The sequence below is a fragment of the Trachurus japonicus genome, chromosome 11, assembly GCF_045865225.1.
Source record: "Trachurus japonicus isolate A0001 chromosome 11, Traja_1.0".
In the NCBI taxonomy this organism is placed as follows: domain Eukaryota; kingdom Metazoa; phylum Chordata; class Actinopteri; order Carangiformes; family Carangidae; genus Trachurus; species Trachurus japonicus.
In genome coordinates, this window is record NC_140917.1 from 25,472,044 (window position 1) to 25,497,286 (window position 25,243).

General features: G+C 42.6%; 1 protein-coding gene across 2 annotated transcripts in view; it reads right to left on the bottom strand.

Moving 5' to 3' along the window:
• Nucleotides 1-730: 730 nt before the first annotated feature.
• The window catches only part of ctdp1 (CTD (carboxy-terminal domain, RNA polymerase II, polypeptide A) phosphatase, subunit 1), a 95,153-nt gene continuing 70,640 nt past the window's right edge, over nt 731-25,243 (bottom strand). For both annotated transcript variants that reach the window (XM_085792011.1, XM_085792010.1), the window contains exon 13: nt 731-1,104. In XM_085792011.1, the coding sequence (XP_085648137.1) occupies nt 927-1,104 (178 nt within the window). In that variant the 3' untranslated portion in view covers nt 731-926. The remainder of the gene's footprint in view (nt 1,105-25,243) is intronic.

The following is a 25,243-nucleotide window of genomic DNA, read 5'->3' on the forward strand; positions in this document are numbered from 1 at the left end:
TAACAACATTTATTGCCAATTACCCAGATGGACATTGACAGTCATTTAGGAGAAAGATGCTACTCTAGTTTCTAATGCTGTGAGCACCACAAGTGGAAAACTGAGCAAACACAGTCCTGAATAATACGTCTGAACCGTATTAGGGAAACTGTCTTTACATTTAAAAAAAAGGTAAATGAGAAAATATGAGATTCACAGTCAGCACAGACTGCCCCTCTGAACTGAACTACACTGTACAATGGATGAAAATGAAAATGCACCAGTAGGGTTGAGTTTCCAGTGACAATGCACCAAAGGGTGTGGTAATCACAAAAAAAGATAGTTACCTTATGATTAAGTCTTCAAATGTACACCGAGGAGGAAGAAACAACTCGGGGAAGTGGGGACACATTCAAACGTCTAGATCCGCTGGTTATGACCCTAGAAAACTGTGGAGGAGGTCGAAAGAAAAGTAAAAAGTGGAAGTCAAGAGTAAAACTTTTAGCTGCACGCCTTGGCAAACCTATTCCGAACTCTTTGGCATGTACGACCAGCAAAAATGTATACACTTTAGAATTTCATTTTTTCTTTTTTTTCTTGTGAATATAAAAATTGAAATAGAAAACAGTAAAACAAAAAAAAAAAGTATCAAATTTTCACGTCTCCTACTGTTTGTTATCTTACAATAAAATGTTAACATCAAAGTGTTTTCTGCCAAAAAGGCTATGTATCAATACTACAAAAAAAAAAAAAAAACCTAAGCCTTTATTTACACAGCAACATGTCATTTCTGTACAGGACATTCATTTTTATTACAGCACACATTCATGGCTCATACATCCTAAAGTACACACTGACTTCAAAGCAGAAAAATAATTTTTTCAGGTACCACTCGTGGGGACGACTGGACTTTTTTTGTGTGTCTTTTTTCCCGTGACGGCTCCTCGTCACATAAAGTCATTGAGCTCGGCCTCCAGGGCGGCCGCCATCTCGTCCGCCTCCGAGCTGCTGCCTTCCTCTTCCTCGTTGGAGTCTTTGGAGGACTCGTCAGCGGACTGTTTATTCTCCACCTCCTCCTCCTCCTCGTCCTCGTCCTTGGCTTCCTCGTGTTTACGTTTGTGGCCCCTAGAAAAAACGACAGAGGGAGATTTAGGATGGAAACTGTAAACCTTTAATCTGTGGGAGTCCTCTGCTCTGCTGCTGCCTAAAACAGGGATTTACATCATAAACATTGATGCCCTATTTAAAACGGATGCCAGAGCTTGATTAGCTTTTATTTGTTCCATTGTTTCACAGAGGGAGACCAGAAAGAAAATAGGTGAAAGTCAGATTTTATAATGGAGAGATTATACCACTGGAAATTAAACGCCATCAAAATCCACCTTATTGTTAACATGCTGCATGTTATAATGTGTTTAACATGTGCAAAATCCATGCTCTTAGATGAATGTGTTTGGGCTGTGCAGGGTTTTATAGCTGTAAGCTGAGTTAACAGTTTGTAGCTGTAGCTTCACAGTTTGCATTAAGTTTGCATGACAGAAGCATCAATCTTCTCAACTACCACTTATCTCTCAAGATGTTCTTCTAAAAGATTCATAGGGTAGAGTATACATGAGTGTGACAGCTCGTCTGGCTAGCTGGACACTTTCCAGGAACTAGATCCCAAGCTGCCATGTGTCAGAAGGAACTTCGCTATTCCAACAGGATTTGAATCATTTTAAAAATGAGAACATTCCAAGGTGGAAACTGATGCTCGAACGTTTGTTGTTGTTGTGCTCGACGTAGAGCTGCAGCTCTCACACTACATGCACACCTTTTTTTCTATTGATCGATCCACGGACCACTCGTGTGCCGATCCGTGGAGAGCGATCGGAACGGATCACTGATCAACTGTGATCCGTCGCGCCATAATATTTCGATTTCTCTTGAAGTTTTATATTGAGTTGCAAATATTACATAACTGATTTGGTTGGAATGCCCTTTAGTGGATGCGGGACGTAGTAATAAGCTGGTATAGGTGGATATAACCAGATAAAAAAAATAAAAAAAAATAAAAAATTGTAATATAATTTGAATATTTAACACAAGAAGCATTAGAAATTCTAATCTGATTTGGGGGGAATATTGACTGTCCTAATGTGTAATGTAGTCAAATGCTTTCTGTGTTTATTTTTGATTTGGTAAAAAAAAAGTTTAAATTGTTAACATGAAATCAAGGTTTACTTGGAACAATCTAGGAGGATCATGAAACACATGATACGGTACATGTTTTACCAGACTTACACTGTCTGAATCTTAAAAACGGACAAGGTAAAAAGGTAAAAGAGTGTAAATGTTCCATGCATAAAGCGACAGAGGAAGTGAGTGTTTCTCTGCTCTAACTGGTGAATTAATTCTCAAGAGGATCTTCTCCAGCTAGCAGCAAAAACTGAGCTTCTACAGGAAACTGTTGTTTAACAATAAGTGACAGAAATTAATAAGACTGGTTGTTTCGTTGGGATATGAAAGCAATATGTTACACAGATTAAACAGTGCTGCATGTTCAGCACACTACCTCCACCCCTGAGAATTCCACAATTCAATTAACAAGGGCTTGTTCTCCATATACAGTACACTGTATCCATGAGATGTAAAAACTCTCCACTGTTCATGAACTAAACCGTTCTGTTGTGATGAGGGATTCAGAACAGCTGGAAAACCTGGGATACAGAGACGGAGGAGACATGAACAGAGATCATACAGGGGGGTAGAGAGTCACGGTTATGAAGACTAGGGATGGGCATTTGAAGAAATCTTTTTGATCGATCGATCGGGAAAATAAATTAACTCCAGCGGTGATTTTTTTTCGATGGATCAGCTGTGTTTACCGTTTCAAGTATCAATAGTTCTGATGGTTAGACAGATGAATTAGTCTCTAACACATCCTAAAGTTTTGACATGTCAGAGTTTTTCAGAAGAGGAACTTGTTTTTTTTCCTACTTCCGAATTGTAATGAACGAAGTGTCGGGAGTCACAGCTGTAATCTCGTCCCTCTGCAGCCTGTCTATCTCTCTGCCGGTGCCGCGGTCACACTGTGTGTTACAGGATTGATTAACGTAATGTACGGATTGTCGAGTCCTTCTGACCTCAGTTTGTTTTGATACTACATGTTTTACCCGGTTTCTCTGTGTCCACGACCACCGCTATCCTTCATCACGTTGAGGGATGTTTGATTTGCCACTTGCAGTCCGAGCAAAAGGAGCGTTGTCCAGGGCAACGTGACATAAACGCATACCCTGGCTCACAATGGCTACTAAAAATTAAAGTGCCTATAAAAATCATCCAAAGTGTGGGAAATAAATAAAGGTATTTGTTTAACACCTACCATTGTTTTGGGTGTTTTAGCTCTTTTGTTTGAAACGGGAAAAAGTCGCAAATTTGCTGCTATCTAAAAAAAAAAAAAAAAAAAAGGTTCGACGATCAGTCGACTACGTCAAAATCTGACGAATCAGATTCGACTATAAAAATCCTTAGTCGAAAACAGCCCTAATAAAGAGCCGCGTTAGCCCTTGTGTTTTTTTCCCCCTGGTGTTTAGCCTGATATGCTGTAGGCTAATCAGACTCATGCCTGTGACATGAAAGATAAGCATAGGCTACATTTCTAAATTTCACTCTGGGGAAATCAATGTCACAGTCAGAAATGAAGTTATTATGAAAATCACAAACTGACTGATCAGGCAAGAATTCAGTTTAGGTCTTACGAAACTTTAAATGAATTTTAAACGTTTCCACTGGAGGGATGTTGTAAAACGTGAGATGAGAATGAACTGATTCCTGCCCGTCGCTGCGAACAAGTTGATTCATGATGAAAGCAAAATAGATTAGGATGAAAAACAAAACAAAAACCGAAGCACACATTCCTAAGTGGCAGAAACATTCTTTGATGCGTCTGTAAACATGCCATCCCACTTCTCCATGCTTTCCTGTGCAGAGAGGCTTATTAGCATGATGCTAATGAGGTGTGTATGGCGTTTGTATGGATAATGTGTATGTCTGACACCGGCCCCCTCTCATTAGACCACACCGCTGTCAGACAGCCTCCCTAACCTCCTGCAACAGCGGGTGTGTGTTCATTAAAGGTCAGATGTCGGATGATATCGGTGGGAGGATTCAGTGGCATGACAGTTACAGTGGAACCCTGCAGGCTGTGTGTGTGTGTGTGTGTGTGTGTGTGGAGGGGAGAGGTAATGCTTGTGCTACAGCAGTACAGCACTGATCCTATTATAACATGTTTACATTTCAGTGATGAAAGATTAATGATCATGTATTTGGTTGGTCACCATTGGGCTGGTTGGTGACATGGAGACACTACGGTTGGCTGTGTGTATGTACACTCTCCCTCTCCCATCCCATTTCCAAATATTAACAGTTGAGACAGTGGGAGGTGGGGGGTGGGGTGGTGGGTTTGAGCTCCTCCATTGCTTTCTGCCTCGCATCATTACATCCAATCTACATCCTCGTCGTACATTAATCCAACCACACAAAGAAACTCTCTGTCCCAGCATGCTCCTCCTGTCAGCTTTCACATCTAATCCATTCTTATTAGCTGTTTGCTGCTTTCACATACACTGATACAGAGGGAGCTTCCTGCAGTCCACTGCTTTGTTTACACCGTAACTGTTTCAACAACCGAAATACAGGTTTTAATTTAAAGGTTATACAGTAGCTTCAACTTTTTCATCAAAACAATACATTTTTCAAAAATAATACATCAACAGAAAGTCTAGAGGGGTGCAGAATAAAAGTATCAATTTTACTGACATTTTTTAAAATAGTACCGGTATATAATTGTTTTAGAAATGTTGACGGGTCCAAAATATATAAATATTTACATCTGGTTATGTTGACAACGTCGACATGAAATGCTCTCTGCGTCAACAGCATTAGTACGTTGATGTCACGTGAGGCGGAGCTCAGGGGCCAGGTCGTAGCTCTGTGGAGAAATGGCATCGTGCTAATGCTAATGCTAATGCTAACTAACGGTCAGTCGGTACTGTAACGTTTCTGGTGCAGGCGTGATGCTGTGGGTTTGTCGGGTTTGTCTGCAGGTGAGTTAGTGTGAAATGATTCAGATGTGTTTCCAGTCTGCTGTCAACACAGAGCTGCTGCTTGTTAAATATGGTTAGCGTTAGCTTAGCTTTAGCTACTAGCTCCCTATACGTAGGCGTACCTGGAAACCAGTACAATTGAAGGTTGGAGCGAGAGCGGGCGAGTGCGAGTCTGACATTTACTGGCCGGGAGGAATTAAACACCTTTAATTTTGAATTAGATTTTTTTTTGTTGGATTCTATTGGTCTTATTGGAGATTTTTATATTGTTAAGTTCCACAAATCTTAAAGGAGCTGTATGTGAAACGGTGGCCAAAACAAATTAAGATGATTCCTTAGTCTCTGCTGACATATTGGGTGATGATTATTTGCCATACAGTACATTTCTTACATATAGCTTCTTTAACAGCTCATCACTGAGTCAAACTAGAATCATTTTCCTCAACAGGTTACGGTCTCCTCCCCTGCTCCTGGTTCATGTTTTAACTTCATTGTTGGATTTGATACATGATCACTGGAGCATCAGTTCACAGACTTGATATTTGTACTTTATATCTAGAAAACTAGCAGGGCTTAGAGGAGAGGACAAACTGCTTCGGCCCAATCTCCTGCTCTGTCGTGGCTCTGCATCTAAACCGATAGATGGATCCCACCGGCTGAGAGTACAGAAACTCATTCTTCTGGCTTCAACAGTTTTCCATCGAATGCCTTTTGTGTTCCAAATCCTGCAGGCACTTTTTGTTACTCGATATTGCTGAGCAATTATATAATCACTAAGGCTGCATCTGAGCTCCACAGTAATCTCTACAATCTCATGGCCTTAGAGTTTATAGCTTTGACAAATTTTCCCCTCTCAGTAAAGTCCAATACTTCCTCCCTGCTGCAGTCCGGGTAGTTACCCTGGGAAAGTTAAGAGCTCAGTCAAGTGTATAAAAAGCCACTAATCATATATTGGGGACATGGGAGAAAGAAGACGCAAAAATAAAATGATAAGACTTCTACAAACAGCTGTGCTTGTTGAAAAAAGTCACATTCCCCATTATCTTTTATTATGATTTATTATAAGTCTGCCGCAGTGTGAGTGTTGAGATAATAGGACCTTATGAGACACCTCATGTTGATGTGCTCATTTCTCTCCTTCTTATTGGCCAGTAAAGTTGAAGATGTAACTGTGAGGGCCATCAGAATTTGAAGAAAAGGTTGCTAAGATAACACCTTGAAGGGGAACTATGCAAGTCCGGTCGCATTTCCACTGTTTTGCTAACCCTCCTCCCGGCCATGTGCATTTGTTTTTAACAAAGCCGGTGAGAAAGCAATCTATGGAGAGGTGGATAACATTATTTACTGTATCATATACACGTTATGACATTTATTTGTGTAGTCTTATCTGTTATTAACAAGAGATTATGGGGTTACAGAACGTGTTGGTTTTACATGGAAGGCAGAGAGCCTCCATTCTCCCTGTAACAAGTTACAAGTCATTCATTTAACCATCACAATCAGGTAAAAATCTAGAATAAATCCTCTTTAAGTGAAGTTGTATTTTTCAGACAGGTCGTATAAATACTGAAATGCTGGCTGGTCGGGTGGTTGTAAAGATGAATGAATTCGACCCTGGAGCGAGGCTTGGACTAAACCCTGAGAGAACACTTCATCAAGCCGCCGTCCAGGATGCGAAAGGGAAGGTGGGTCTGACCTGTCAGGTAGTAACCACCAGCCGGAGCTGCAGCTACTAAGAGCTCTGAACAGGTGATCACTGGGACTGAATCATTTGTCAAACTGACATCCTCCCCCTCTCTCCCCAGACGCCTCGGGAAAGTTAACTAGATTCTGACGCTCAGCCATGAGGGTGCAAAAGGTGAAAATGAGTCATTCCAAACCTAGACGTTTGGGACTGTTACTTTGGGATGTCATCATCTGTACTGTATATCCTCTGGTAGGGTGGTTGCATTAAGGCTGCAGAGTGGCTGCTGGTGGGCAAACAGCTTGCAGTTCCCCAGCTACAACACTTTACAGATACATAAGTGATATAAAACGACAGATAAAACGAATGTAAGTCAAAGAAACGGCATCTGCTCACGGTCGAGATGCATTTCTATAAAATTCTGAGTTCAAGTCCAAACAGCACTAACGCTGCCCAAGGGAGCGTTCAGAGGGTAGGGGGGAAAGAGTTTAGAGAGAGACGGCAGGCTGTGGTTTAATCTTGTGATGCAGCGCAACTATCCCTGCTGATAAAGAAGCCACAGCCAGAGCTGTACCTAAGGCGTCCCAATCTGGAGCTGCTGAGGATGGAGGCAGAGAAAAATAAAGAGAGGAGGAAGGAAGGAAAAAAAAAGAAGCAGAGACTTCAAATGCCTCTGACAGCGCTGCTTACATCAAAAAAGGAAAGAGGGGCTGAGGGAGAAAGGGAGTGGAAAAGGCAAATGGAGCAAATAAAGTGTGAAAGAGGAGGAAACAGAGCAAAGAAGACAGAGGAGGGAGGTAATGAGCTAAATAATGAACTCCACTGTTGGACTACGACCAACTCTTCTCGGTTCCCTGTGAAATTTATACCAACGTAGGAGGTTAAACTCCAAAAGGTCTCATCCCAAGAGAACGCCCTCAAGCAGAGGCTTGAAAAACTGACCCGGGCTGAGATCAATGTGGCAGCTTTACACGCTCGATGCTTTTCTATCCATAAAGGTTCAATTAGTTAGAATAGCATTTAGCGCCTTCTAGAAATGATCCTGCATAATGAATCTGTTAGCAAGTTATTGCTTTTAAGAAATAGAGGGGAAACGACTCGGCAGCTCCAATCACCTCCGTCCTCTTGCACACTGCTCTGTTTTTCCCATAATCCCATATCATCGACATCAGATGTGTCAGATGTAAAGACGCCTAGGCGCGTACGCTGCCGTCCCTCTGTGGATTCAACAGTCCCGTATGCAACCAGCTGATAAGCAGCACGGTTAAATCATTGTTTTTATACAGACGTTATCGTCTCCCTGCCCCACGTTCTATTAGCTTAGTATCAAATCTGACGAACAGAGGAGGATAAAAGGACAGGCGTGGACGTGGGGGCGGGGACGGGGTTCTTACGAGGGACGTGTCAGTTTTGCTTAGCTATGCTTCACAAACGTCTGACTTTCAACTGCGCTGCAAGGGGACAGAGAAGCACAGCAGTGAAAACAACAGGCACAAGCACCGACTAAGTAGCTTTTTCAGGCTGCACGCTTTTAAGTCTCACTCTTGAAAAATACATGTTGACAAAGATATCAGGCCGGATGCATACGAGGAGGAGAGGCTCTGAGCTGTGGGAGCTAAATTGTTAAAACTTGCTGTGGAGTAGAGTTGCACGATACCCACGGTAGCCACGGTGCCCCGCGGTGCCAAAACGTAACGGTTCCTACTATACTAGAAATCCTACACGACGGTACTACCGTGGATTACTACTACGGTGCCAGTTTCCGCTACATAGCGGCCGCCTCTCCTCTCCTCCCGGCTTCTCCCTGCATGCTACTCCCTTGTAAACAAAACCCACATGCACCCACTGCAACCTAACTACACAGCTGCTGAATGATTGGCTGTTTGCCTGTTACTGGTGATGTCCGGGGATATGATAGGCTGTTTCCGCACACTGGGTCCGCCCGTCTGTTATCTGGTTGGCTGTTTGTGTGTTCATGCCGGCAAGAACGGACTCTATGAAGACAGCTGAGACAGCTCCGGCCGCTTCGATAGAAACTCGCTTCAAAACAAACAACGAGCTAAAGTTCTGTCTCGTCCGACGCGCGCACGGCTTCACAAACACTAGACAACACAGTCACCATGGCAGAAGCACCGGGCGCGAGCGGCGAGTCTGCTGCGGCGTCGTCGTCAGTAGCACTTAATTAATTTAGCTGTGTTTATTTTCTCATTGGCTAATATCAGGCTATATGCTCCGTGTACAGGCTGATGAATAAAGAGTTAAAGGATGTCCAAGTATAAAGCACCTAGAAAATGCATAAAAATATAGTTTTCACAGGGAATCAGTTCCTGTTCATTGTATTCTGTCCTCTATGGTTTATTATGTTGGAGAAGAAGCATTATTGCATGATTGTCAAATAGATTTTTTTAAAAGACAGTGGATTTGTTTTTATCCTAAGTTGATTATTTATATGTTAAACATAAATGAATGTGCAAGAGACTGAATGGTTATTTATTTTCAACCATATAAATTCTAACTTCATTTATTTGTTTTTTATTGCTTATTTAAAAATATTTGTTTCAGTCTAATTCCTACTTCACCAGTATTATGTTTATCATGCACCAAACAACATTATTAGTAATTAATAAGTATTTATAACTTGTACAAATACATAAAAAATTCATGAAAATAATAATAATAATAAAAAAAGGTTGCAGTATCGTGATATTACCCGGAACCGTGATACTTTGTCTGGTATAGTACCGTGGTTACTCATTTTGGTATCGTGACAACTCTACTGTGGAGTGTCATCACACAAATCAGAGAGGGGAACGATTCCTCTACACTTGTAGTGCTAGAAAATCCAAAACAAAGTGATAGCAGGTTTATCTGAGCATGTTCAGTACATGTATTCATGTATATTCAGCAGCTCTAGCTACCTATTTGAACAGGCTAGTGAGTTTATTGCTTGGTTTGAACTCAACTGTGCTAATTTTGAAAGGAAAAGCTAAATGATATTGTTCTGATCCACAGGTGCAGTGGATAGAGGAGACACATTTACCTTACATTCACATATAGCATTTGCTTTTATAAACATCACCAAAGCTTTAGCACTGTAGGAGACTTTGGTGGAAGTATTGAGTTGTACTATTTGTGTATTTGGTAAGTGCAGGGAAGAACTCCTCGAGGTGTTCTCCAGGGGGTTGAGTCTTCAAGGGATTCTTGAGGATGGAGAGAGACGGCTGTGCTATGGGAGCATTTAGCATTTAGTTCCATCAGACGTGAACAGTCTGGACTACAGCTGCTTTGATCCGGATGACATTCCTTGGAGGAACATAAAGTATTTATAACCTTGTTGGAATTGGACCAGCCAGCCCGAGTGCTCCACCTTTCATTAAAGAAAATATACAATGAAGCTAAGTAACCGAGTTGTTATATCCCTCATCTGATACTTGACATCACTGAGCTGCCCAATTACAACAGCACACAATAATGTTATGAAGCTGTTATGATGGTTATTACACATCCAGCTTGTACAGAGCATCTGCATTTAACACCTGCCGCCATAGTCATGTAGGTGTGGTATGTCGGCTCCTTTTCCCTCTGTTTTTGGTCTCCACCACCTCCGTTTCTTTAGCTGCTTGTGTTCCGCACCTCGTCATTTGGCACAAAGCAGATAACAGGGATCTAAGCCTTTCTTCTGTTGAAAATAGCTGCCTGCAGCATCTAGGAATGATGTTGATGAGAATAATTTGACTGAATAGAAACAGTAAACATGAAATCTAATTGCTGAAAAACAGTCAAAATGCTGATTAAAGCTTTGGGGGGCTGCAGAGTCTGGTGACTGTGTCCTGTGGGTTCTGATTGTTGCTGGTTGCGACACTTTTTTTTTTCTCATCTCAATGGTCACACTTCTGACTGATGGAGGCTGTAACATGTGGCTCATAACTTTGTCCCATGCAGCTTTAATGGTCATGGCTAAATCTCATGGGAGTGCCTCCAACTCTTGGGGCTTGTATTGAATTTAATGGCTGAAACTTTATTAACTGCAAAAGTTTTTTTGTTTTTGTGTGTGTATTGCACTGTGTGTTACAGTGACTTATATTATGGATGTCACGCACTTTAGATACACTGTCCCCTGGACAATAATAAGTCTTTCCTCACAAAGTGTAATTAAACTGTAGATACACGCTCACTGCTCCGTCCCACAGCAACAAATGTGACAAAGGTGTGAGGCGGCACGTCAACTGTGTGATTCACCGTCACTGTCACTTCTATCTCCCCAGCCACCGATGTCTGCATCTCTGGCTCAGCCACCGGCAGTAAAGTCAGATTAAAGCCCCCCCCCCTCAGGCGTCCTTTCATATAACTTACGTCTTCTTCTGGTCTGCTTACTGGCATTTCATTCAAGCAGTACAGGAGAATGTGTCTGTCTCCTTACTTTATGGAGGAGGGGGTTTAGTTAAAGACGTCCAGGCTGTAATAAAGGCTCGTAACAGTCAGGTTGCCAGTAAACAACCATCAAATTAGCAGCAGTCCTTGAGAAAGGACAGAAAACTCTTAAAAGATGAACTCGCTGGACTGGGATAGTTGTGGCCTTATTTAAAGGAGCTTCTTGTTGGACCAGTTCCAAAGCTGCTTAATTCATTCATAAGCTCAGTGTGTCCCTGCTCATAAAATATTTGAGTTTTTGCTTTGGGGTTTTCTGTCTCTACAATCCACCAGAGCTGTGCACACACCCGTTTTGCCCCCGCTGTCTGCTTTATCTCTCATATCTCCCAAATATTAAAGCCTACTCAAGCGAGCTGAATATGACAAGTGACACATGCGAGCTCGGCTGAGGAATGACATTCAAAATAGAAAAGTGAAAAATTTAACGCCTCCATCTGAAGCTCAGGCGGCTCTGAGAAAATTTTTGCATGAGCGCCTTCCACAGAGATGGAACCTTTAACCCTGGCAGCGTGAATGTCACGGGGGATAATCGATGCACATCAACACAAACAGCATGCTTCATTTGATTTACATGTTTGTTCTCTCACTGGGAGTGACTCAGTGTTCATATGTTCAGTCTGGTCGCTTGGAAAAGTGCTGAGTTAATCTTTAATCTACATATATAAGAAGAGTGAGGAGACCAGTCGCCAACACAATGGAAAACATGACAGATTGGCGTCTTAGAGGAAGTCTATCAATGTACTGTGTCACTGAAATACTAAAGGAACCTAGTGATACAGTGTAGCGTTGAAACCTACAACACAACAACATCTGAAAGATCATTGTCAAAAATAAAGCAGAATAATCTGGGATGTCCTGACTTTTGGTCCCATATGGGTCCCAAACACACTGGTTCCTGCATTTCCCATGATGGGAGCTGATTATTAAAGGGATACTTCACCCTAAATCAATAATTCACCAATTTTCTACTCACCGTCATGCCAAGGAAGGGTCAGCTGGACACCCCTGGAACTCCAAAAGCGTTTTGATGACTCTGAAAGTTCTCCAAACCTTCCTTGGCATGACGGTGAGCAGATGATTGGTGAATTGTTGATTTTAGGTCAAGTATCCCTTTAAGTATGAAACTGAACATGGCTGTTTCTGGCCAAAGGTTCCAAAATCCATTTAAATCAGGTTAAATCTTGTTTCTTTAACTCCCACAAATGTGTAAACAAATATTTGCTGACTAAGGGAAGCTTGTGTGCCAGACTATTTGTGATCACACAGTAGGTTGAGCTTTGCTGACTCTGGATAGATCCAGCTGTTCCTTTAAGAATACTCTGTGAGGTGATCAGACTTTACTGCAAATATTTCATAATTTCAACATGACAAGAAGCCTTTTCCCAAACAGCAAAACCAAAAATAAGGATTTAAAATTCCTAATTCCACAGTTGGCTGCATCAACTGAGACCAATGGCATGGTAGTTGTGCACATATATATAAAAAAAAAAAAGTACTTTCTCCGAGGTTTCCTCTGAGTACACTGGGTCTCATTCATGAAACGTGAGTAAATCTGTGTGTAGATTTGCACATAAAAGCTCACTCTACTAAAACTCTACTCCGGATTCATGAACGGTGCGGGAAACTCAGATTTGATCGTAAACACGTGTGTAACTTCATGAATGCCAACCCATCGTAACCTAACAACACGCCCCCGGTGATCAGCAATTAGCATAGATCTCCATACATGAATAGCCATATAAGGAGATCCTGACCACCATATTAGGAGGTAGGTGCATCCTGTTCACCTGCGGCCATGACGCAAACGAGGAAAGAGGGAGAGAGAAAAAAAGAGGGATCGCGGATCTAAGTCATTTTGGGTGAAGTGGAGTCCAGAAAAAATATTGAATTCTCTTCTGTTAGTAGTGGTGACAGGGACAGGTCAAAGGCTGGAGGGAAGAAACAGATTTAGTGAATTAAGTAGGCCTATCCTTGGTTGATTAAAGAACCGTTTAAGAAGTAAAGCCAGAATAGTTCGATATGAAACATGAAAAAAAATAAAAATACACACAACTCCAGAGCTACAGCAGCGACGGGAGGAGGAGTCTCTTCACAGCCTCAGCTGTAGAGGAGCATGGTTGTATCAACACATGAAGTTATATAGGCAGGTTATATTGTTACAGAAGCACCAGCCGTCTGTCACAGCTCCATCCAAACCGGTGCTGACTGCGCTGCTGCGCAGGGTGAAGTGTGCGCCCACCGAGCCTGTACTGTAGCAACACAAAAAAGTTTTTTCCGGTTTTATATCAGATTATTATCGTCATTAGATGGAGCCTTGAAGTGTTTGTGCGTGTCCGATCCCTAAAACGTCTCTCTCTCCAAATATTTCTAATTGTTTGTCATGTTTAAATTACGTGTTTCAAAGGCGTCGACGTGTTTTGAACATGAGAGAGAGTAATACGGATTAAAATTGTAATTTTCAACAGTGACAAGCAGTATTTATTTGCATTCCTACATTTACACAAGCGCAACACACAGTCCGGAGCAGGTGTAGATTTTGTGAGTAGCTACGAAAAAATCAGCACTACTAAAAGATTGATGAATGCGGAAATCCACGTAAATTTGCGCTGCTCAGGGTTTACACACAAATCCGTGCTGCTCACGTTTCATGAATGAGACCCACTGGGTCTGAGGAACGTTACGTAATGATTTACAGCTTTAATACCAACATCTGCTCCACTGAATCCAGTCGGAGGGAGGATACCTGCTGAGATGCAAACCTGTTGGGTTGGACATGAAACAGAATTTTTAAAACCTCTCATCCTTTAAGAGTTGAAATAGGAAATGCAGGGGAGTATGCATCAGGTTTACATTACTATGGCTGGCGAAGAAGAGCTAAATACTCAAAAATATAAGTGCTCATGAGGAAATCATGGTTGTTATGGAATCTTCAAAATGAAGCCACACTCTAAACACCTCTAAAACCATGACTGCTTCTATACTCCCACCTTCACTCTCTCCATGTCCTCCTCATCAGTCCATGCAGTGGGTGGAGAAGCACTGAACAGTGTCTGTGCTCAAAGCATTTCCTCTCCAGCAGGCTAATTGCCCCAGTGTGACGAGGTGCTTCCTAATGAGCCACTCTCCTCATCCTGCCTTCATTGCAGGCAGCTGTCTGTTGACACAGGCAGCAGTAGGCTGTTGCAGTATTTGGACACTACAGTACACTGGGAGTCTGAGTTTTTAAAGTTTCCAAACTTAACACACATCTCAGAAGCTGAGAGGTGACTACACCAACTCCAGGTTCAACTCCAGTAGGAAAAAAAACAACTCCCTCCACCTCCTAATTTAAAGATTCAACACACTGTTATGTCATCTATTAATTCACTGTGATGGCCAATGGAATACACTTCCCACTGGTCTAAACATTCTAAGACCTTTGAACATCTGTCTTCTGTTGGTGACCAAAAATATTCACACCTGGGTCAAATGGCTCCATGGGTAGACATCAACTCCAGCTCCGATCTGGCTCTGAACAGCATTGATGTAAACACAAACCAACCAAACTGTCACTGCTTGTCCCAGTGTGAAGTCTTCCAGAACACAGACACTGTACAGACCTGGCACCTGCTCCGCACTGAAACACCACAGCTAGAAGAGTCAACTACAGCCCTGAGATAAGTTTCAAAAACAATCAATCATTAATCATGGAATCTGACACATACAGGAACACCAATGGGATGAGATCTGACAGATCTGTATTACCAGTGTGTAAGGCAGCTAGCAGCTCATCTTGTTTTCTATATCTGTGTGTCCACTGAAGGGGAGACAGCCGTCAAAGGAGTCAATCATCTTTTTTTTAAACCAAGTTTACCCTTAAAGGGTAGATATTATGGAAATATCACTTTCTGAAGGCTATTTAACATATATTTGGGTGTCTTGCCTTTTCGGCCCCCAAAATGTGAGAATTGACAAAAAATCTGTAATGTGCAGACTCCCTAAGTTGAGATCCACGTGGTTTTAGGAGCTGTTCCCTCAGTTGTCTTCCAGTGATGTAACTAGGATTCCAATTTGCATAATACCACCCCTACCTGGGACCGGTAGAAGGGCTGGGGCGGGGCAAGCAGTGGTTCAACACCTGGGAACTATTTTAATTTGTAGAAAGGGGGAATAATATGTCTACTTTAAAGAAAGAGGACCATATCACTCCAGTTCTGAGGTTCCTAGTCTACACTGGCTGTTAGAGAATAGATTTCAAAGTTCTGCTGTTGACTCATTGAATGGTTTGGAGCTTAAATACATTTGTGATTTGCTGTTGCCATATGAACCATCCCAACCTCTCAGGTTATCTGGCCTGCTTTCCATCCCTAGAGTCTGAACTAAACATGATGAAGCAGCGTTCAGCTTCTACGCTCCATGTGTCTGGAACCGCCAGAAAACTGTAGGTCTGCCCCAACCCTCGGTGCTTTATCAAGGCTGAAAACCTTTTTGTTTGCTACTGCCTTTCATTGATTTATGTTTGATGCTTTGGTTTGTTGCCATTATCATACTGCAACAGTCTTTTCTTCTTGTGTTGTCTTTTTTTTTCATCTTGCTATGTGCTATATACATAAAGTTGCCTTTACCATTATTATACCCTTGCTTACACCTTCTACCTTTAATATTATGGGTATAGTGAGCCAGTTTATTCAGCGGTCTACAGACCATTCCTCTTTTGTGGAGCTGAGGTTAAAGAGAGGTGTCCGGTCCACCATCCCCAATAACAGTCTGCAGTTTCCCATAAAAGATCAGCACTGACAAGACTGCTACTGGTCAACACTGATAATTCACCGGTCAAAGTTCCCCAAAGTTGTCCCGGCATACTTCATATTCTCACTGGAACCAGAGACAACCGGCCCACACAAAAGCAGCCTCCCTGTCCTGCGTTGTTCTAACACAATGCTATTTTCAGCTCATCTTGTCTTTGTGGACTTTATGGATCGCTGCTGCACAGAGCAACGCAGCTAAGAATTTGGGGTATGCCTGTGAAGAAGACGCTCAATCATTCAAGTCATGGTCTATCTAGGCCAGAGAATCCTCACCAGTCTGCACAAAGCCGTTCGGATGAGAGACAGAAACATCTTCAAGAACTTAAACGAGCTGCCTTTGACACGTGTCTTCTGCTTATCTATCTTTGAGCTCTTGCGCAAGTTACTGTCACTGTTCCTGCTCCTTCCACATATCCATTAAATGTACACCTGAAAGTTAACAGCTTCTCTGGGGACGTGGGCTCTTTTTCTGGGTGTAGTGTCAATCATATTCTAAAGTAAAGGTATGAGAGGCAGGCTGAAGGAGAGCAAAAAAAAAAAAAAATCAATTCAACATTTTACCTCAGAACCCTTCACAAATGTCTGTCATTAGCTGATAAAATTGAACATTGAATGGAAGATTTTAAATCTACAGAATGTCCTCACACAGAGGTATTTCTCCTCATGTATAAAAAGCGAACTGTGCACAATTTCTTTGTGACAGGGAAAAAAAAAATCTAGCAACTTGTGCATGGGCGGTGATGAACAATGGCTATTAGCAGGCCAGCCTTCCCCTGAGATGCATCTCTTTGCTTCATAGTGAGATCAATTGGAAACCAAAGGCATAAATAGAAAAATCTGCCTGCATCACCAGCTCAGAGCCACAAGCCAGCAGAGAGAGAGAGAGAGAGAGAGAGAAAAAAACAAAACTGGGTCAGATTACTTGCAGTTTTAGTTTTTTCCTACTTATGCATTCCTCCTTCCTCCTCTTTTGGTGTATGTGAAAAGCCTGAGTAAGCATTCCTGTTCCTCACAGCCCGATGCTTCTCTCGCACTGTTGAGCTGTTTATCAGGGACGGTGAGCACAGGGATCACTGTGTTTCTCCCTCCCGCTCCAAAAGAAACAGATACTGGTGGATGGGGGGGGGGGCAGCCGAGCGAGGCCGACCGTTGTCAGTGTCTTTTAAAATCGTGTTAGCTTCGTAATCCTCCTTTTCCTCCGTGAGACTTCTTTTAAAGCACCTTTGGGATTCGAGCGTCAGGCCTCATCGCCAGGGTTTAACGGGACAGCTGGGTGTTGCTTGTCCAAACGTCCCCGTGGGGGGTGGATAGAAGGACTGATGGACTCCACGGGGCGGGACGAGGGTTGGAACATGTGCACGCACTCGTTTACAGATTTTTTTTCTTCCCCGCAAGTCAAGATGACAGCTGATATCAAACAATATGTCAGGAGTGTAAATAGTGCAGGACGTGTTGCACAGACACAGTGACAGGCAGCTATCTCCACTGTGGCTGCTGAGATAATAACAGAAGCAGAGAAACAGATAGCCTCCTGAATCCTGGTCAGCACTAATTTTCTGAGCTATGTTAATGAACTGTGGCTCATTGCTGTGATTAATATCAATGGTTACTGACATGGTAACTGAAACGGTGATAGAAGAGACAGGAGACAAGCTGAAGCAATAATCTCACTCAAAGAGGACTGGTCTTTCAGCAGTTCCAATGCACAGTGTTTTCTATTCTAATTCTACGTTGTGCATTAATATTACTGTATATAAAAGATTATCATTGAGACGATCAGTGGGCTGTTAGTAGCTCCGTGTGTTGTAGGTGAGATAAAGCTTTCCTCTATTTTCAATATCTAGTTCATCTTTTGAGAGATTCAGGGTCACACTAGGGTGAGAATGTTTCTTAGATTTAGATTTAAGATTTAATTTTAAAGGGAACGGAGACATATTATGCCCCCTTTCCACAAATTAAAATAGTTCCCAGGTGTCTGTGACATGCTTCTGTCAAAATCCCCCAAGGATCAAACATCACAGCTCTTTTCATCCTCTCTAAACAGCCCTGTTCAGAACGGCTGCTTTCAGTGCCTGTCCCTTTAAATGCAAATGAACCACTACTTGCCCCGCCCCTTCTACTGGTACCAGTTAGGGGGTTGTGACTAGATGGCGTACATGAGTTGCAGGAAGTGACGTAGAATCTTACCAAATCTCGTTGAGAACTCCCGACTGCCAAATTACGGTAAACTGACATGTACAGGTGTAAAATAGGAAAAAAAAAAGCAGAAAGTAAGTGAAGCCATTGGTTGGGTTTAGGCACAGTTAAGTAAAGATTGCATGTTTTCTAGTGGGATTCGAGTGGAATTAATAAAAGTCTCTCATCTCTTATTTTGATGTCTGTGAGGTCATCCATTGGTTTCTGAAGAGAGCTGCTTCGCCGTCGCCATCTTGGCAGTGTCTGTCTCTAACGAACTGATTAATTCACAAATATGTCAATTCAAGACTTAAACAACAGTTTAGATGTGCATCAGCAGTTATCCAAAGTGGTACGCCTTGAGAACTTTAGGCCTTTGTAACATTTAAACAGGTTTGTTAGGAGAAACTGAAGGAAAACAGCCACAGAGCCCTCAACCATAGTTTGTACCAGGCTGTGAAAGTGTTGATTTCTGCTGTAAAGTTGGGCATTATAACATGGGAGTCCATGGGGACTGAATCAGTTTTGCAGCCAGACACATTGGCAGAACAACACTTCCTATTTTTTTTTCAGCCTTGGAGCTTGCTGCTTGGTAACAACACCATCATATCCAGAAGTTTTTATAGGAGACCTGTTGAAATACATGATTGTTCTTCATACCCAGTATGAACCCGTTGAGGGGAAACACTGTGCACAGTCTAACAAACCCCATCTCCTCAACATCTGTGACAGCTGACCTTGTTGTAACTTCACCAAACTCCAGCTCACTTCTCCAGCAGCAGTTTGTCCGGAAAACACAAACTGGTGGAAATCATGACGGACGGAAGCAGAATTTGTTCGCTGCAACAACTCTGCCGGCTGCAGCTGCTTGGAGAGTGTTTGTATCTGACAAATCAAATAACGACGAGGTGCAGCTCCGACTACATGTTACAAAAAGAAAAGCAGCAGAGTCACTGGAGCCAGATGCGTTTAGATATGAATCAGGTGCCGAGGCAGAACAGTTTTAAGTGACAAGCTAAATTCAATTATGCTGTTTGTTTCACTCTCACCCTGAATGTCAGACACCAGCAGAAATTCCAGACATTTAATTAATCTGCAGCCAGCATCATAATGCCCTGCAGCAGAGGACGAATCTGAAAGCTTTGCCTTCACACGGAGAGAAAAAAAATACAAGCAGCTGTGATATAACAACAAAGCAACATCTATCAGCTTTCATATACAAACAGAACCATTTGAGCACATACTGCAGAGATACAGTGCCATCACAGCAGTCTTCAAGGTTTCAGCCCATCCTTAAAAACAATTACCAAGGACTGGACCCATGGGTGCATTATGTTCTAAGTGGAAAACTCACAACCTTGTTTTTACGCCACCTTCATCTTCTCCATGGGAAAATAAGCGTGCTGTGAACTGTTCCAAACAGTAGCTACATAGATTTAATGAACCTCCCATTCAAATGGCGTTCAACAGCCATTCTTTACATTTAAGACTGTTAATATCTAGGTTGCACATCTAAACAGGAAAGGAACTGACAGTGTAGCATTAGACTATCTAATGTGCCAAGATGTAAACTGTGACATCCGATCCCTGACTTTTCCCCTTACATGCAAAAAACACAAATATGTCTAGACTTTGAACCTGTTTGTATGAACTGTTAATTCATACAAAATGTCAAGTAAGCAAGTAAGTCCTGTATAATTATAGATAGAGGACATTTTGATGCAAGAAAAAGAACTTGATTGGCGCTTTGGGGAAACCATTACTCAAATTAGTCAAATTTCAACTTGAGTTCATGTTACATCCCCCAAACCACTGGGGGCTACTATTTCTGCCGTGGTAATATGCTCAGGAGAATGTTACCTGAGAGAGAATTTCAATTATCTACAACCCCCTCACCTCACACACTGCACAGCAACAAGTGCTGCCATCTCAGTAATGTCAAAATTGAAAACTGCCTGGGTGTGAAACACACTGAGTCTCGACCATAGTGACTACATGACTAGAACACTGTGCACTGAGTCTTAAAGTGAAATTCCGGCGTAAGTGTAAACCATGGTCAAACACACCGTAACACCGAGTTAGACCCCCCCTCGAGAGATCAATTTGCCCGACCGCTACATTCACGAGATCCACCAACTTCAGCAAATACCGCCACACACGGCGCTCTCCGGATCCACTGTCTGACCACAACCAAAACGCCACCATTTGCCCAAAATAATGCTCAGAACTGCACCAAATGTCATCAATAGTACACACAGGGTCCCAGCACGTAGTACGAGTTGTCAAACATCTGCTAGCTTTGCCTGTTTTCTTTAGCAAGGAGATGCAACTCAACTCACCTACTTCTCCTCCGGGAGCCGCTTGTTCGTGAGGAAGCCCTGACGAGTCGATCACCGAGTGCACCGGAGTTCCGCAGCTCAATCAACAATTACCTCATGGAAATACAATCAGAGTTTTTTTATTTTTTATCTTGCATATCACTTTATAACTATTATTATCGAGTGCTGGCCATGATATAGGCGCAAATGAGCATTTTTAAGAGCTGCGGAACTCCGGTGCACTCGGTGATCGACTCGTCAGGGCTTCCTCACCAACGAGCGGCTCCTGGAGGAGAAGTAGGTGAGTTGAGTTGCATCTCCTTGCTAAAGAAAACAGGCAAAGCTAGCAGATGTTTGACAACTCGTACTACGTGCTGGGACCCTGTGTGTACTATTGATGACATTTGGTGCAGTTCTGAGCATTATTTTGGGCAAATGGTGGCGTTTTGGTTGCGGTCAGACAGTGGATCCGGAGAGCGCCGTGTGTGGCGATATTGCGGTATTTGCTGAAGTTGGTGGATCTCGTGAATGTAGCGGTCGGGCAAATTGATCTCTCGAGGGGGGGTCTAACTCGGTGTTACGGTGTGTTTGACCATGGTTTACACTTACGCCGGAATTTCACTTTAAGCCACTGGTCCATGATCTTGTCCACTGTCCACACTGGGCAGAATAACCAGGAGCTGCATCCACATCTTATGTTTCAGACATAAATCACTGGTGGTATCTCTTTGAGAAAGGCTTTAAAGGGATAGTTCAACATTTTGGCAAATTCGTCCATTGCCATAATCCCTATAGTTTTAGGAGTAGGTTCGTTACCTTTAATTGTTGGTGCAAGCTATTTTTAGAACGGCGGAGCAGAGTCGCCCAGCTGCTTAAAACTATGCTACGGAGGCTCATGGAATTTCTTGGCTTCCCTCATCAAACTCATCAAATACACAATCCAACAACTTGTTTTCGAGGTAAATGCATGCAAAACTGCTGATGCGCGTTCCCGTTGCGGGCAGTCTCTGTGTTTACCTCGATAACAACTCTGTCTAGTAACGTTGTGTTATTATTAGGGCTGTCAGAGTTAACGCGTTAATCGCGATGAGATTAATTAAAAAAATTAACGCGATTAAATTTTTTAATCGCGGTTAATCGCGGCCCATTTTGTCCTCTGTCTGCTGGACTGGAGGACTGGAGTGTGGGACCTCCAGTCCAGTAGGTGGCGGTAAGGCACCTTAAGTTGGTTGCTACACAAATATACACAGTCTAACATATATCCACAGCTCCATCCATTCATTTTTTGAGGGCTTTGTTGTAAACAAATGCACATGGCCAGGCAGAGGTGTAGCAACTTAACGGGCAATTTCCACTGGATGCAATTCCTTTCAATTCTGTGTGAGTTTCATGCATCATGTGTTGTGATTAGGTACTAGGCCTGCTAGGTCTGGTCTAAAAGTTGTTTGTCTAGAGATTATAACACTTTGGAGTGTTGAAAGTCCAAAGCGCCATATATAATATTTTTAATAGAGATTAATCGCGAGTTAACTATGGAAAAAATGCGATTAATCGCGATTAGAAAAATTAATCGTTTGACAGCCCTAGTTATTATCTCATAGCGTGGTGAATGTGCAGGTCACAACTTGTCCACCAGAGTGTTTTGGAGTTGTTGAATTGTGTATTTGATGAGTTTGATTATGGAAACCAAGAAATCTCATTAGCCTGAGTAGCATAGCTCTGAGCAGCTGGCGGCTCTGCTCCGCCGTTCTAAAAATAGCTTGCACTGACAATTAAAGGTAACGAACCTATAACCTAAAACTACAGGGATTATGGCAATGGGCCAGTTTGCCAAAATGTTGAACTATCCCTTTAAGACTTTAAAGGGGCTATATGAATGTTTTCTGTGCCACAGAACATGTTTCGTGTTAGGAGAAAGTGATGGTGATTGTTGGTTGACAATAGCTTCAGCCATCATTGCAAGAGGTTTTTAAGACGACCTCTGTGTGTCACTACATCTTCATGAAAGATCAGAGGGTGCAGTGACTTGCTATCAGAAAGGGATGCAATGGGTCAGGGCTAGCTGGTTAGCATGCTAACTTCATTAGAAGAAAAGACTTGATGGAGACACAGCTTGGTGAGTAAATAGTAAAGTGTGACGCTGAACTTGCAACATTTCTTTTGACTGATAACATCTGCTGAGGTGTCATAGCAAAGCTTAATCAGCTCCTTGAACTTTGCTTCCTTGAGGAGAACAAAACCGGGCACCTTCATTGTTAGTCTAATGTTTATCCTAGCATCTAGGACTGAGTGCTGCCTGCATCCTTGACAATCTCCGCCAAAAGCATAATTCAGCCCAGCGTTTAGCCTGAGAGGTGAAACACAAGCCAAGAAAAGATTTATGCAAACAATAAAACCACACGACAGAAAATTGTTAATTATTGTTAATTTTGTTGTGTCTTTGGGGCTAACTCATTCACATATGATTAGTATTGTCTCAAATCCAAAACAGATTCAGGCACAGAAGGCCAGTCTGGGAGAGATGCGTTTCTGCCGACATGCTTTCAGCTGCCACGTTAACTGGAGGATATTTCTCTTTCTTGTTTATCTGCGTACTGACAATTTACATAGAGCTGTCACTGCTGGAAGAAACCTTTTGAAACCAGATCTGCTGCTTATTTGTGAGAAAATTCAAAGGACTGGACCTATCATGCCATTGCATATCCTGTTGCTTTGAAATACATACAGTAACACCTTAAAAAAGGGGCTAATAATCTGTAAATTAACAGTCTTTTAAGCCATCAAACAACTGTTGTTACACTTCTTAAAGTATAATATCCACAAATAAGCAGTGTAAGACAGGAATAATTAATACTAGTGATAATTACATAACGGACTCTGTGAAGGAATCGAGATTTCACACTGAATGATTAAAAGCAGTAGGACATGTAGTTCGTATACAAGGCTTTCTGTTAATCCCCAGTGTGAAGGCAGGGTGCCAGACTAGATAGCCAGCTCCACACACACACACACACACACACACACACACATACAGAACTATAGCCTGGAGAAGAGGAAGAATAAAAAAAGGTAGCGGGGTGGGAGAGAAGAGCGAGGCAAAACAGAAAAGTGAGAGGAAGAAAGTGCGAGAGTCTAATTCACAGCGCACCGAGATTGAGCTATAATTTTATTTTTTCCCTTTCATCTTGGTCAGAGCCGACGCTGAACAAAAAGCAGCAAATGCCTGAGTGTGTGGAGAGGAGGGAGATAAGCAGTGGGCTTTAAATAATCAGGTTTTCCTCTAGTTCTACAGAACTTGATGCTAACACAGCAGGGCAGTGGGTTTGTTAGTCTCCCATTTATCAGTGTGATTTGATTACATGATCAGAAATATGCTCACCTCCACATGCAATTACGAAAATGTGCTGACAGATGTGGGGGGAAAAATGAATAAACTGAATATGGTGTTATGTAACCACGCCATTACTGAGGCCAAGGTGTTTTCACAAGGCAAAGCAGCTGTAAACACCATGAATGTATTGACAGTGTGTGTGTGTGTGTGTGTGTGTGTGTGTGTGTGTGTGTTGCAAACAGCACTTTTCCAAAAAAGATTCTCAAACATGAATCTCAGACAGAATGCATAAGCTCATTTAATCTTATTTTTTTCTAAGTGCCACTTACGTACGGGCCACAACGAAATTAACTGCAGTCACAGTGGCTAAGCTGTGAGGGGGCAGTCGCACTGATGAGGTGATGAATGTCAAGTGTGGTAATGCACTGTAGCTGCACAATCTGTTTATGGAGGAAAGCCACTGGTGAGCTTCTGTGATGTGAAAGCGTCTATTATTTAATTATGGAAATTTGGCTTTCTGGTGGGTGGTTTGGGTGCGCGGCAAAACAACATCCCTGACAGACGCTTTACAGGCAGCCGCATTCACACACCCAGCAGAGATGGCACTGAGATACTGAGTGGGTTTGAAAACAGTGGTGTGGGTTTCCATTGTGTGCTGATTCTTTTTAGTTTGGTCATACAAAAATGTCTGGACCGGTCCATGTTATAGATATTTTTTGGAGTAATATAGATACATTATGCTAAATATTAATGTCAATTCTCAAACACAGAGCAATCTGTGATTTGAATCATGGTAATGGTCTGCTTCTTTTGGTCACCTGTTGATGACATCATGGCATTAAGGTTGCTGGTGCTCAGTATAGTCTGTTAAAAGTAGGGCTGAAACGATTCCTCGAGTAATTCGAGTACCTCGATTACAAAAAATGGTCCGAGGATTTTTTTCTGCCTCGAGGAATCGTTAATTTAATTGTAGTTCAAGCGGCCGCACGGACTTTCAATGTGGCACAACGTGCGCCGTAACGTAACCTATGAACGTAACCGTGCACGCCCCCCCCCCCGCGCGGCCGTTCGCCGCGGATGACGGCGGAGATGGGGAGGGGGGCGGCGGCGGCGGCGAGGCGATGGCCGCGATGACGGGGGGACGGTGGCGAGTGGCGACAACACAGCAGAACAATCCTGCCTAGGAGCTATCCATGGTTAGGCTACTTAACCAAAGTCTCTTGAAATATCAAACAAAGAAAAGGACTATGGACTGTGGAAGTTTGAATGGCCAAAATAAAGTTATCATGACGTGAACCATCTGTTGCGGTGAGACCGTTGATTAGGTAGAAACCTTAACGGGGGGGCGGACGTGGGTGTTTGACTGAGGGAGAAAAAGGCGACAAAAAGACAGAAAATGTCTCTCTATAGGCACTCTAGTTGTAACACGGCCCTTGCATACCACAGCAGCA